Source organism: Leiobunum rupestre, chromosome 8 (genome assembly GCF_980474605.1).
Source record: "Leiobunum rupestre chromosome 8, qqLeiRupe1.1.hap1, whole genome shotgun sequence".
NCBI lineage: Eukaryota > Metazoa > Arthropoda > Arachnida > Opiliones > Sclerosomatidae > Leiobunum > Leiobunum rupestre.
In genome coordinates, this window is record NC_143391.1 from 29,274,812 (window position 1) to 29,289,557 (window position 14,746).

At 43.2% G+C, this 14,746-nt stretch overlaps 1 protein-coding gene across 1 annotated transcript; it reads left to right on the forward strand.

Moving 5' to 3' along the window:
- The first annotated feature begins 1,599 nt into the window (after nucleotides 1-1,599).
- LOC149933060 (uncharacterized) lies at nucleotides 1,600-3,223 on the forward strand. Its single transcript, XM_090157228.1, has 2 exons — nucleotides 1,600-2,954; nucleotides 3,019-3,223. The coding sequence occupies exons 1-2, from the start codon at nucleotides 1,600-1,602 to the stop codon at nucleotides 3,221-3,223; spliced, it is 1,560 nt and encodes a 519-aa protein (XP_090013354.1).
- Nucleotides 3,224-14,746: the final 11,523 nt, after the last annotated feature.

Below are 14,746 nucleotides of genomic sequence, written 5' to 3' on the forward strand. Positions count from 1 at the left end.
TTATATTTACGATCGTATTTAGAGGGAGCGCCAGCTAACACGATAGCTAGTCTCGAGCTAACTAACAGCAACTACGACATCGCGGTAAAAATTCTGAAGAACAGATACGGAAGAAATGACGAAGTAATTCGATTCCACGTCATTAATTTAAAAAAATTGCAGCCTGTAAGAGATGTATCGGACGTAATTAGTTTGCGAAATCTATACGATCGCTGCGAAGTAGAGATTTCCGCGTTGGAATTATTAAGGTCGAACTTCAAGGAATTCGGTCCAGTGCTGTGCCCTCTGGTCGTGGAGCTTTTACCAGTAGAAATAACCCTGGAATATAGCCGTAGAAGAGATGTGGATCAGGACTGGGACGTTAAGGAACTTTTTTCAGTATTCCGACGGGAAGTCGAGACCAGAGAGAGGGCCAGCTTGTATATGTGCAACGCTAGCAGCGGATCAACCGCAAATAGGTCAGGACAATCCGAACAACGCTCAAACTACGGAGTTTATGGCAGAAATAACCAGAAAGGAAGGGGAGGATCCCAATCGTCAACAGGGAGCTTTAACATAGGAGCGGGACAGAGTAATAAATCGCTACGATGCATTTTTTGCAGACGTACAAATCACAAGACTGAAAATTGCTATGCCGTTTCAATTGCTAAGAAGAGAGCAATAATCCGCTCCCAAGGTCGATGTTATATTTGCGCGAGGTCTGACCATATAGCGAGGGAATGTACAGGCCAAGTTGAATGCAAAAAATGTAGTAAGCGCCACATCACGTCACTTTGCGAAGAACGAAAGGGGGGTAACGGAGGAGCTGGAGAAACGCCGAAAGAAAGAAACGAAAACCAGAACGACATGGAGGATTCAGTAAATACGCTGTCGAAAGCCATAACTGTGGGGCAGCACCTAGCCCCTACAAACTCAGCCCCTGGCGCCATACTTCTACAAACCGCGATAATTAAAATCGTAGGAAGTGAAAGAACCATGACTTTGCGCTGTCTCTTTGACGGAGGCAGCCAGAGAAGCTTTATAAGGAGGGACATCTCTCAACAGTTAGGCCTGGAGGAAGATGGCGAAGAAAATCTACTAGTTCACTCGTTCGCACAGCAGGAGCCGAAGATAGTAACCTGCAAAAGGGTCAAGGTCATTTTACGCAGTTTACATGACAAACAAGATTTGGCAGTCAAGGCATTGGAAATTCCGGAAATAAGCGGAGCGAAAATAGAGACACCCTGCGAAGAAATAATAGAACGAATATCGGAACTTGGTTTGACTTTAGCTGACTAAGACACGTGTCAAGCAACAAACGCTCAGGAGTTAGGTTTCCTGTTAGGAGCGGACTACTATTGGAATGCGGTCAGCGTTGATGAAATAATTCGAGTAAAGGGGGCCCTTGTAGCCCAGAAAAGTAAATTTGGTTGGTTGCTTCAGGGACCATCCAATCAACCAGTCAATTCGATAGCAGCAAATTATACCGCCATATCGGTAAATAACGCGAGCGTGAGTGAAATAGAAAAGATTGGAGGTGCCTTACGGAAATTCTGGGAACTTGAGTCCCTTGGAATAAAGGAAAATGAATCCCAAGCTCGGGAAACCGAAGCAGCCCAGATGCGTTTCGAAGGTCAAATTAGGATGGAAAATGGTCGCTACGAAGTATCACTTCCGTGGAAAAAAAGAAGAGAGGAGCTTCCAGATAATTTCAATGTAGCTATTAAAAGACTGCATGGACTTCTAAGAAGGCTAAAGACGAATAAACCGCTACTGAAGCTCATTGATGATATATTCAAGGAATATTCCAAGGAAGGCATTATAGAACTAGCCAGAAGTTCAAGAGGAGTCACGAAGTCCTTCTTTTTACCCCATCATCCCGTCATACGGGAAGATAAAACTACGACCAAGGTTCGGGTAGTTTTCGACGCCTCAGCGCACGACCGAAACCAGCCATCGTTGAACGATTTCCTGGAAGCCGGACCTAACATCAATCCAGATCTTTATGACGTCTTAATTAATTTTCGTAAGCACCGTGTAGCGGTCACAGCCGATATACAACAGGCTTTTTTACAAATCTCGATAGTTCCCGAAGATAGAGATTATCTTAAGTTTTTATGGATCAAAAATCCTTTCTCGGACAATCCACCAGAAATCGAAGAATGGCGTTTTGCCCGAGTTGTATTTGGTGTGAATAGCAGTCCGCACATTCTAGCAAGTACTATCAGACATCACACCAAGAAATTTGAAGACGTTTATCCAGAAACCTGCGCCAAGATCAATAACGACACCTTCGTTGACGATTTAACGTCAGGAGCGAAGGACGACAACGGCGCCCTAAAATTAATAGACGAGTCACGAGAGATAATGTCTAAAGCCAATATGACGCTTAGAAAATTCCAGACGAACTCCCCCGCAGTAAGGGAAGTGTTACAAGCAAGATACGGAGAAACCGTTCAAGAAGCTGTGTTCCAGTCTTCGGGTGAAAATAAAGTATTGGGATTGGCGTGGAATGCAGAAAGCGGCACTTTTTCATTCAAGGTGGATGAGTTGGTTCAGGTTTTGGAATCCTTACCACTTACCAAGAGAAGCGTGCTGAAGATATCCGCTCGCATTTTCGACCCTACAGGGTTTTTAACACCCTACACCATCTCAGTAAAAATTATTCTCCAAAAGCTGTGGTTAAACGGAATAGATTGGGACCAAACCCTACCCGAAGAGTTGGCAATCCTTTGGAAAAAATGGAGCACCCAATTAAAGGAGATTCCAGAAATACGGATCGACCGATATTATTTCAAGAGCACGGAGGGAAGAGAACCAGGAAGTACAGAATTTCATATATTATGTGATTCAAGCGAAGCTGCTTATGGAGCGGTCGCTTATTTTCGATACACCAATGACAAAGGCGCTATAGACACGGTATTCGTAACTTCAAAAGCCAGAGTAGCGCCAGTTAAAAAGCAAACTATACCAAGGTTGGAATTATTGGCGTGTTTTGTAGGAGCACGATTAGGCAAAAATCTGGCAAATATATTCAAGATGTCATTGGCAAACGTATCGTTTTGGACCGACTCAAGCATTGCCTATTACTGGATTAAAGGAGGGTCACGGGATAAAAAACAATTCGTGGCCAATAGAGTTAGCGAAATTCAGCAAATTTCAGAACCCCAAACTTGGCACCACTGTCGAGGAATTGCTAATCCCGCTGACCATGCCTCTAGGGGGCTCTCCGCAGAAAATCTAAGGACCAATGAGATCTGGTGAAAAACTTTGGCCCCAATCGAGCTTCGAAAAAGTTGCGGCTAACATTGTAACCGAGGATGAACCGAAAATTCCTAAAAGGGACCATTTTCAAGACAACATTCTGATAGAGAAGAAACCGGTAGCTATCCTGGATCTGGAAAAATTTAGTAGCATCAAGAAGGTTGTTCGAATTACAGCATGGGTGCGAAGATTTATAGCTGCCTGGAGGCGAAGATTTCTTCCAAGAAGCAACAATAAGAAGCCAGACCTCGAGATGGGTCCGCTAACTACGGAAGAATTAGAGAAAGCAGAGCTAGACTGGGATCGAACCGTTCAATATGAATGCTTTAAAACCGAAATTACGGATCTATCTAAGACAGGTCATACGAAGAACTCGACCATAGCAGAGCTTAATCCCATAATTGATGAGCACGGCCTAATGAGACTGGGAGGAAGATTACAAAATTCTGAATTCAGTTACGCAACCAAACATCCCATCATCCTACCGTACAAACATCGCTATTCCGATCTACGGATGAAAGAATCACATGAAAGAGTACATCACAGCGGAGCACCCGAAACCCTCATTCAAATTAGAGCCAGATATTGGGTCATTAAAGGTCGGCAATTATCCAAGAATTGTGTAGCTAGATGCTATTTTTGTAGATAATGGAACGCGAAACGGAGCGTCCCGAAAACCGCGCCGCTTCCGTCGGATAGGATAACAGTGTCGAGACCGTATGAAGTTGTCGGCATCGATTTTGCCGGACCTTTGCTTATGAAGGAAGGTAATAAGACAAAAAAATGTTATGTAGCATTGATTACGTGCGCCACAACACGCGCGGTACACCTAGAGTTGGTCACCAATTTATCAACCCGAAATTTCATCATGGCTTTTAAAAATTTCATTTCCCGACGCGGAATACCTCGAAAAGTATATTCCGATAACGCGCGTACTTTCAAACGTGCAGAACGCGAAATTAACGCGCTATTCAGATGTATGCGCTCTAATGAAGCCAAAGACTATTTCGCAGATTTACACATCGAATGGAGGTATATCGTGGAGCTTGGGCCTTGGTGGGGAGGGTTTTGGGAGCGCCTTGTGAGGTCAGTGAAGACAAGTATGCGAAAGGTCATCGGACAAGCCTTTTTAACCTACGAGGAGCTCTACTCCGTCATCGTTCAAGTCGAGGCCATAGTTAATTCGCGCCCTCTGACGTATTCTTACTCCGCGCCCAACGATCCTTCGCCCCTGACTCCCTCGCATTTTTTGATTGGCGATCGCCGCTCTCCCGACGCGCACCATCGAAGGAACTCTGCCAGAAACTAACCGAGCAAATCTTGAGCAGCGATTAGCATATCAACGAGACGTTCTAACTAGGTTTTGGAACCGTTGGAAAAAGGAATATCTGCTAGAGTTGCTGTCGGCTCATAAGCTGAAAAATTCGGAAACAGTTAACCCTGTCGCGAAAGGTGACGTTGTGTTACTGAACGACCACGACACTCCAAGGCATAAGTGGAGCTTGGCCCTTGTGCAAGAGACATACGTTGGTAGAGATGGACATATTAGGTCATGCGACTTAAAAATTTCAAATGGTAAAACGGTCAAAAGACCAGTTAATTTAGTATATCCTCTAGAACTGAAAACCAACTAAAAAAAATAATAATAATAATATTGTGTAATTGGTAGTAATGATGGACAGCTTTAAAGAGTCCATGGTGGGGAGGATGTTGAAACGCAACGTTATAAAAATGTATCTTTCTTATATATACAAAATTGAATGTGACTCGTGGCGCGCGCCAATGTAAAACACGCGTTTTAAAAGTTAGTTGTTATTGAAGTATCAAACTGAACGGTTACTGTAATTTCATTTTTAAAAAACCTCGTATTAAGCCTAACGTGGAAAATACGAACCTTCATTGCATAAAACCGTCTTGTTTATATCTCAAGAAGTAGCAAGTTTATTTCGTATCGACTTAACTCCTAATTTTAAGAACCATTTATGCTCTCCCACCTACGCCATAAGATAAACCGTGCTGGTCGCTAATTTCTTCAACTCCCGAATGCGTCTTTGAGATCCAGGAACACCGCTAGGCAATGCTTATTGGAGGCCAGAGCACAGCTGGCCACTGAAGCATTGTCAGTGGCACGACGACCTTTTCGGAAACCCGAGCACCTTGTTGAGCTCTAGATACCAGACTAACCGACCAAGTACCAGTTTCTCGTAGATTTTTCCCAGATTTAGGAGAAGAGCGATGTACCTGTAAGAGGTAGCGTCCGTAGCAGATTTCCCCGGCTTCAAGATCGGGTGTAAGATAGCGTGTTTCCCTTCAGCCCAGAGATGGTTGTAGAGCGCCAAGAGTGCCACGCGATAGGCCGGAGTAGAGTTTTTTTATGATCAGATTAGATACATTGTCCACCCCTGGGGGAGTGTTGTGTAGACCGGAGAGAACTCCATAGAGTTCTTCTTCAAAGAAAGGAGCATTGTAACTGGTAGGAAAGAAGCCGAGATATACTCCTGGTCAGGACGAATCGCCTAAGGAGGATGAATGTCAGAGCAGGCAGTCAAAGCCAGATAATCCGCGACTTCCATCTGGTTCGTAAGGAAGTCGGTGGCAGTTTTAAGGGTGATAATTTTACGAGGTAAGGACCCCAGCGAACCTGAGACCACACATGGGTCAGAGGAGTGTGAGCGTGAAGCCTGGCACAGTACTGTCTCCAACTGTCCTTTTTTATCCTTGATGAGGCGTTTAAAAAGAGCTCGTTCTTCCTTGTAGGAAATCTGATCAAAAGAGAACCCGGAACGCTGAGCCTTTCTACGAGCGGCTTGGACAGTCTTGGCTTTGGCCGTACAAGAGGAGTGCCACCAAGGAGGGGGGCGAGGGGTTGAGGGGCCACCCTCCCTTGTAGTGGGGATCGTTTCTGACGCCGCTTGATAGAGGAGACACTCCGCCGATTCAACCGTTAAGGGCCCTTCGCCCAGGGAGGCATCCAGGTTGATGCGAAAACGTTTAAAATCCGCCTCTTTATACCTATCTGTGATATATTGTTAAATCATATTGTATATATTTCATAGATGGCGCCACTCTCCAGGAAATAAACCCCTTACCGCTAGAAAGCGCTCGCCTATCAATAAAGCTAGTAGCAGTGCTTCCACTTTGAGGGATTTATCCCTTTTAGGGATTTTCCGATCTAAAAGGGATTTTATTTTGGAATAGAGGGAAAAGGGAAAATCAAGAGATTTTACAAAAATTAAGAATTTTGGGAATTTCGCCAGGAATATTTTGGTCTAGTACTTCAAATACCGCGCCACGACCTTTATTGGGACAAACGTATGAAATTAACTGGGATTCGGAATTCCAGGCGGAGGCGCACTTGCATTTGCTCTCAGAGCGCACCATTCTGCCAGTGTCAGTGGCCGCGTTCAGTGACGCTCAACGCAGGGGAAATTGATCTCCGTTTGCAATCATGACGCCACGTCTGTTGAATGCTTTTTTACGATTGTTGTAAATTTTATAAAATATCGTCTGTCGTGTCGTCTGCAACTAGCGTGCTGTGAGGTCATGATTGCGTTTATCAACAAAACAACCAGCTCTTCCAGCCGCTTACTTCGTTGACTCTCCGTTTGCAAACGTGACGTCAGTCCCTTAAATGAAAAAAGTCGTACAGTAGCGAATGCGCTATCACAGTCCAACCATTTGCTGTTACCATAAGTTAATGATATCATTAACTTATGCTGTTACTGAACGCTGCCTGTGTGTCACAGATTTTAAAATTATTTTAAGAAAAAGGGTTTTCTTTGTATAAGGACAAAAAATTATAAATCTTATGGCTTTAGTTAAAAAAAATTTAAGTGGGAGACAAAAATTTATTTTTCTTTGTGAAAGGGATAAAAAGGGATTAATTAGAAGTGTGATTGTCCCAGTGGAATCACTGGCTAGTTACTAGTTCACGTCTCGTACTCGATGCTTGTAGTTCATTCAATTCGTCTAAACATTTTTCAGTTATAGTTAGTCCTGAAGATCAAGGTAAAAAGCATAACCCTATCATAGTTTCATCTCGTTCATATTTCGTGTGTCTGGCCGAGATACTCGTGCTAAATAAAATTCGAATAGTTCTTTTTATAAAGTAACGTCGTCTTCTTTTTTAAAGGCTACTTTTACGTCACAGTCTCTTACTTTTACAATGGTTTTCAAATTAAACCCGTGTATGCTTTGGTCAAAATAATAACCTTAGAAAACTTTAATAATCTGAATACACGTTTTCTAACTTGGAAGAATGAAAATTAAAGATTTATTTTAAACTGCCTTTATTATCGGGGATACAATAGTTCTGTTGGTTACTATTTCAAATCGTATTGCTTCGACTATAAGGACTGTGTGTTTAAAATTTTAGTTTTAAGGATTTCGTACGTTATTGAAGTGTGATGATAAAAAGATTGCGTGATTGTATAAAAGGATTGCTTGATTTAAAGTGTTTTGGGAATAAAACAATTTGGTTCTCGGTGCCGTCTAGAACACGCTAACGCAGTGTGGTATACAAATTTCATTGTACGAGCCTTACGCTGAGCGTTTTACGAAAAGGGGGAAGACAATTTCGGAATTTTCCCACGAGTCCCACGACTGTTGACGGGTTGCGTTCTCTTAATGTGTGGTGCTGTGTTTGTTCCTCCTAGGTGCCATATTGGGTGCTTCAGGTAGTTCATTTTGATCACACTGATGTGTTACAATATAAAGATCCCGTACGTTATTGAACTGTTATTCTATAAGGATTACGTGATTTAATGTTATTGAAGAGCTTTGCAAAGGAAACAATTTTGCCATCACAAGTTCACAACAGTGTAAAAGTCAAGCAGGTTTACCTTCTAGATTTAGAAATTGATAAGTTTTGATGGCTATTAGCTATGAATTAGCTTAATCTATAGAAATTGTACAATACTAAATTTTCCGATATTCTAAATCTTTTTAATCTGGGCTCCCCTGTACCATAACTTCCATAAGTAATATAATGACAATTCCTATTGTTTAAATTTTCTATCCGAACCTTTTTTCAATACTCCGACTTGGACTGGCAATCGTACTCAATAGTAAATAACTCTGAATCATTTCGATTATAAATTTTGCTAATGGTTATAGTTACGCATGTACCAACAGGGAGGATACTCTGTAAAAACCAAAAATGCCAAAAAAAATCATGATCCGTCAAAAATGACAAAGTACGTGTGCAGAAGAGGCTGCTATCGAAATATCAAACTATCGATAGTCTTAATCGAAATTTACGGTTGACTCTGCCCGCCTCTGCCAAGGCTGAGTGAAGGGCTGGGGGAATGAAAAGCATGCTCAATTTTATTTTTTTTTGCCACCGAACTTTGGAGCCCCTTTAAGTCTTGGACAACAAAAACAAACAAGTATTTTACGGCCGCTTAAGCATTTAGTTCATGATTTGACTAAAATACCAGATATAGCGTAACATACTGCTACTACCAAAGTCTACCATAAGTCCCTTATGATAGACTTATGCTACTTAAAATGGAACTTACACAATCGATAGTTTGATATTTCGATTTCTGCGCCCTCCTCCACATGCGCATTGCCATTTTTGACGGATTGAGATTTTTTTTCATTTTTGATTCTTACAGAATAGCCTTCATGGGTTGTGTCTTTTCCGTTTTTTTTATTCGATTATGCAAAAAAATCACTGTGAAAGAACACTTTAAATTGCGCAATGAAATAATATTATCGCCTTCTTGGCGAACAGGTTTACTCGAAGATCTATTTGGTCCGATATTCGCGTATTTATATTTACTCGAAGACCTATTGGTATGAGCAATGAATTCTGGTATGAGTTATTTGTAAGTTTTTTAATTTCTTCAATTTTGTTTAGGGTTTAGCTTTTTTGTCCTTTTTTATCACTCTTAAATAAATGGGTTTCTTAAAAGGTAATAAAGCGTTTTTCCCCTTCCAATTAAATCGTTCTACTGGTTAATTTTAGTAGAAAAATTATCTACTGACAGGCGCTCAGACCTTTATTAACGTACATATTAAACCTAGTTGCGGAAGATCCACCAAAAATAGAAGCGAAATGAATTTAGGATTAAAGACTAGGGCGTCTCAAAACCCGAAACGGGCGTTCTCGACAAAAATAGTTGATTTATAAAATAAAAAGTGGTCTTGCCCAACTTGTTAAACTGTTGCTCTTACGTCACAAGACCCAGCTTTATTAGTGTATTCTTCGCACGAGCGATTTGCACGCGCTCTAGAAAAAGCTATATTCCTCGCGACTGTAGCGCGCGCTCGTAGGCTTGCCAAAGTAAGAGACTGTGACGTAAGAGCAACATTTCAACAAGAAGGCCACGTTATTTTATAAAAATAACTATTGAGCGGAGCGCGCGTAATAGCTGGAATTCCAGTCACGAGTCTCCTTTACTTTGATTTAACATTTTAAGTATAAGAAAGCTACATTTTATAATGGACAAAACCACGATAAAAACCAAAGAGCCGGTAAACGATTTCCAATACATACGGAAGAAACAAGTCTGAAGAATGAAGACGAAAAATAATTTTATTTCAAAATACGAAACGCGTCGCGAGGCTGTCAAAAGTTTTATAAGCGAAGAAAATAGAGAAAACTGATGCTTACCAAATACTGTTATCTATATAATAAAACTCTAAGCCCCTTTCGTCGCGTTTCTTTCTGACTGCCTTTCGTCGCGTTTCTGTCTGACTGTTGATCGCGACTCTAACGTGGCATCGCCGCGGGTACCCGGAGGTACACGCCGAAGGTATCCCTAAAGCTTCGCCTTAATACTAGCTCATTGAGTATATTTCAGAAATCGGGTCTAACGTAACATCGCCGAAGGTAATTTCTCTGTGTTTCACCCGCGGTCGTTGCGCTTCGCCTTAATGCTAGGTCAAATCTATTTTGGTCATTAAGTTTGTTTTTGAATTTTCGGATCGGATTTCGCACTGGCTCAAATTTCGCACTGTAAATCGGGACTCAAGGACGACAGTATTTTTATTTGTTCGTCATGAGAGTAAATCAGCCATTCGGTACAGGGGGTTTAAAGGAGTCGTTTGGGACGCCTGCGAGATTTGGAGTTATTTTAGCGGGGAAAACGGTACCACGGAAATTCTCGCATGGGAAAAGGGGGGAGGGGGTACCACGGTATTTATAACATGGGGAAAAGGGTGTAGGGGATACCACGGTAGTTATCACATGGGAAAAGGGGGAGGGGGTACCAAGGTAATTATCACATGGGGTCCCACGGTAGTCATCACATGGGAAAGGGGGGAGGGGGTACCACGGTTATTATCACATGGGAAAAGGGGGAGGGAGTACCAAGGTAATTATCACATGGTAAACGGGGGGAGTACCAAGGTATTATCACATGGGACAAGCGGGGAAGGGGTACCCCGGTAGTCATCACATGGGAAACGGTGGAGGGGGTACCACGGTAATTATCACATGGGAAAAGGGGGAGGAAGGGCTTTACTGGGGTGGTTCTACTATGGGGAAAAGAGTACCATGGAAATTATCCCCTGGGAAAAAGGGGGAGGAGGCCTTACAGATGGGGGGGGGGGTTCTACTATGGGGAAAAGAGTACCATGGAAATTATCCCCTGGGAAAAGGGGGAGGAGGCCTTACTGGGGGGTTTGACTATTTGGTAAAGAGTGCCTCGAAATACACCACTAGCTGAGGGCCCGCCTGTAAGGCGGGCTTCTCAGCTAGTCTATATTATAAGGAGCGCTTGGTACGTTGGTCGTCGTCGTCGTCCGAGCTTTCAGGAATGTTTGCTTAGTCTGTCACGAAGCCAAAGGCGGGGCGGCGAGGAAAAAGCGACCCGCGGAACAGAGGGAAACCGAGACTGCCTTTGGCTTCGTTACTGAGGTGGTTCGACTATCTATTTTCTCAAAATCTGTCGCCCCTGAGAGTTGGGCCGTGTTTGTCCCAACACGCAATACACCCGAAATTTTCTCTCTGTTTCCGCCGCGAATTTCGGAGGGGAGGGGAGGGGGGGGGTCGTATGGGGTAGTTTCAGCATGGAAGAAGTAGACCCTCACGCGCATCCTACCTTATGTTATTGGTCTGAATGTCCGTAAGGTACAACTTATTTGTTTGGTCATCTACTGCGTACTGTTTTTAAAATTTTGGGTACCACGGTAATCACATGGGAAAAAGTGCAAGGTGGGTACCACGGTAATTACATATGGGAAAAATGAGGAGGGGGTACCCCGGTTATTATCACATGGGAAAAAGGGGGAGGAAGGGCCTTTCTGGGGTGGTTCTACTTTGGGGAAAAGGGTTACAGGGTAATTACACATAAGAAAAATGAGGATGGGGTACCCCGGTCATTATCACATGGGAAAAAGGGGGAGGAATGTCCTTACTGGCAGTACCCAGGTAATTATCACTTGGGAAAAAGGGGAGGAAGGGCCTTATACTGGGGTGGTTCTACTTTGGGGAAAAGGGTACCCCGGTAATTATCACATGAGAAAAAGGGGGAGGAATGGCCTTACTGGGGTGGTTCTACTTTGGGGAAAAGGGTACCATGGAAATTATCGCATGGGAAAAGGGGGAGGGGGCCTTACGGGGGGAGGTCGACTATGGGGGTTAACGGTACCATGGAAATTATCGCATGGAAACGAGGGGTAAGATAGTCTCAGATACTCTGTACACCGAATTCGTGCATTTAGCACTGTTAAAGCTACATATTTTCAAGAGTTTGAGAGTTCCATTTAGCACTGTCAAAGGTACGGCAGTGTACACCGAGTTCGCAGAGTGTCTTACCCCTCGCATGGAAAAAGGGAGGGGCCTTAATGCGGTGGTTCGACTATGGGGAAAAGGGTGGCACGGAAATTATCCCATGGGAAAAACGGGTTGGAGGGGCGTACTGGGGTGGAGTGCCTCGAAACACATAACTAGCAAAGGGCCCGCCTGTAAGGCGGGCTTCTCGGCTAGTTATAACTATAACCTACAGCTCTCGCCGATAAAGTGAACAAGTCGATGATGGGGAAAAAAGAGGGGGGAAGAAGTTAAGGTCAGTCAGGGCATTTGAGTTTTCCCCTGTTACCAAAAATAAATAAATTGGAACCAATGACAAAATAAAATATAAATAAAAGAAATGGAACACCGTCATTTTTTGCATGAATAACTACTAACTAAAAAATACTATATTATCATGACAAAATATAAGCCTAACCCTAAACGGGGGAACTGTCTTTAATAATAATTATACTTTATTGTCAGGATAGAGAAAGTGAGATACACTTATTGGGCTCCTGAGTACGCACTTATATTACGTACACCAAGCAGTCAAAGACAAGAATAACATAAAATAAAACAAAAGAATACAAAACAAGATTATCAATACCAACACAAGAATTAAAGAAAGAGATATAGAAAAAAATAAACAAAGGGGGCAAGTGATTGATGAGACGGGAAATGATACGGATAATAAGAAAACTAAACGGAGCCACTTTGGGGATACTATCGTCGCGAGCCTCAGCTACAAGGCGTAAAAAGGTAGACATCATATCATCGAGAGAGGGGGAATTATGAACTGCAGACCAGTCTTTCGTTAAAAGGGAAGCGCGAAAAAGGTCGAAATTCCCACGGCTGTAAACAAAACGTACAGTCAAGGTAGGAGAACTAGGGAATGCAGGATTAACAAACAGGACGTCGTGATCGCTTTTCCCTAAAGGAGCTAGGTGGGCTAGATCAGTAAAAACGTCCCAGTCAAATTTAAAAATTAAATCAAGTGTCGAGGGGAGGTTGGCCCCCCGTTGCCTGGTTGGGGCCAAGACAAACTGACGCAGTTTGCAGGAAAGGGTAGTGTCAAGGAGACGTTTTTCAACCGATCGAACCCCTCTCGAAGTAGAGGCAGAGCTCCAATCAACACAGGGAGCGTTGAAGTCGCCCAAAATAATAACTCGATCGGCCAACATACTGCCTCTCTCAATCGTACGCAGGAGTGTTTTAATTAAGTCTAGGGAGGCAAAAGGACTACGGTAACAACAAAGTAAAAGCAGCAAATTGACCATCCAGTTTATGTTGGCAGACCAGTATGCTAGGGGAAGTGAGCAAGCGATTAAGAGAAACAGCAAGGGACGAACGGAAGTAAAGCGCACAGCCCCAAAGATTGGTAGTAGTCAGAGCGAAAAATTTCATAACCCTCAATGGTGGAAAGTTCAGATGGAGTGTCCTTCTTCAACCAAGTTTCGGTAAGCGCAATGATGTCTGGAACACGGTCCCAAATTAAGAGTTTAAGTTCATAAAGTTTATTAAGCATTGATTCCACATTAGTTAAGATGATGGAGAAAGAAACACATGTGGTTGAAAAGAATTCGGCCGCACCCGGATTGAGGGAGGAATGTAGAGAAGAAGAGGGTCAGTGCCGCCGTTGAAAGGTAGGAGAGCCCAGGGGGAGATAATTTGGAGAAGCGTTAGCCCCACCCGTGGGAGCTTGTAGGGTTTGAGGGGCTCCCCACTGCCGGCTGGACTGGGAAGGTTGGGGCATCGGATATCACGTGTAGGGATAAATGGGTGGCGGCCCCTGAGGGGCAGAGTGCCGAGAGTCTTGCGTTGTATAATCCGGCCCCTAGGAGCGCATGAGGGAGGATGGGCGGTTCGTAACTGCAGCAGTGATAGGCACTACTTTGTAGTTCCGGATGCCAAACCACACTCACCTGCAGTAAGTCGGGTCTGTAGTTCAGCCGCAGCTTTCTGGTAACGAGCTTGCTGTTTCCTAGTATGGTCTGAACGCGTAACCAGCGTAAAGTTTGGGTCCTGCCACCGGTCAGAGATGTGCTTCAAGAATCCCCGTTTTTGGGAATCGGTATGGAAGAGAATTTTGATTGGTCAAGGAAAACGCCCAGGAGGCACAGGCAGCGCCCTAGGAAGCCGAAAGAAAGAGATATGCAGAGGGAGGTTACTAAATTGCAGCAGATCCCGAACACACTGCTGACCAGAAACATCATCGGAGGTAGTGTGATCTTCCAGTACATTCAGCAGGAGAATATTATTACGTCGGAGGCTCTCCTGTTGGAAGTCCTCCAGCGCATCAACTTTGGAGTGTACCTTCTCCAAGTGAATCTTATCTCGTTGCTGCAGCATGGGTTCCAACCGTTCAAACACCATATCAGCAATTTTGGCTGCATCAACCTTGGTATCTAATAATACCATATGTAACATAATTACTCATAAGTATCATGCCACTAGCTCTATTTCTTCACTAACGGTTTGTTTCACAGATATTGCGTTATCCGTACCCTACGTAATATTTGATGCCGATTATGCCGTCGTATAAATAGCTCTACGTCTGATAAACCGATGGCCGTTATTTTAGTAAACAAACCGCTTTGAACAACCAAGGCTTAGGAGCTAAAATGAACTACAATATAGGGTCAAGTTCTGTTAATGTAATTAATTTGCAAATTAATGAAGTTCTCGGAGACTCACGTTCTAAAATAAATTTGCATTGTCAAATAAAAGAAGCAGGTTTATTGAAAAAAAAATAGTTGAAAT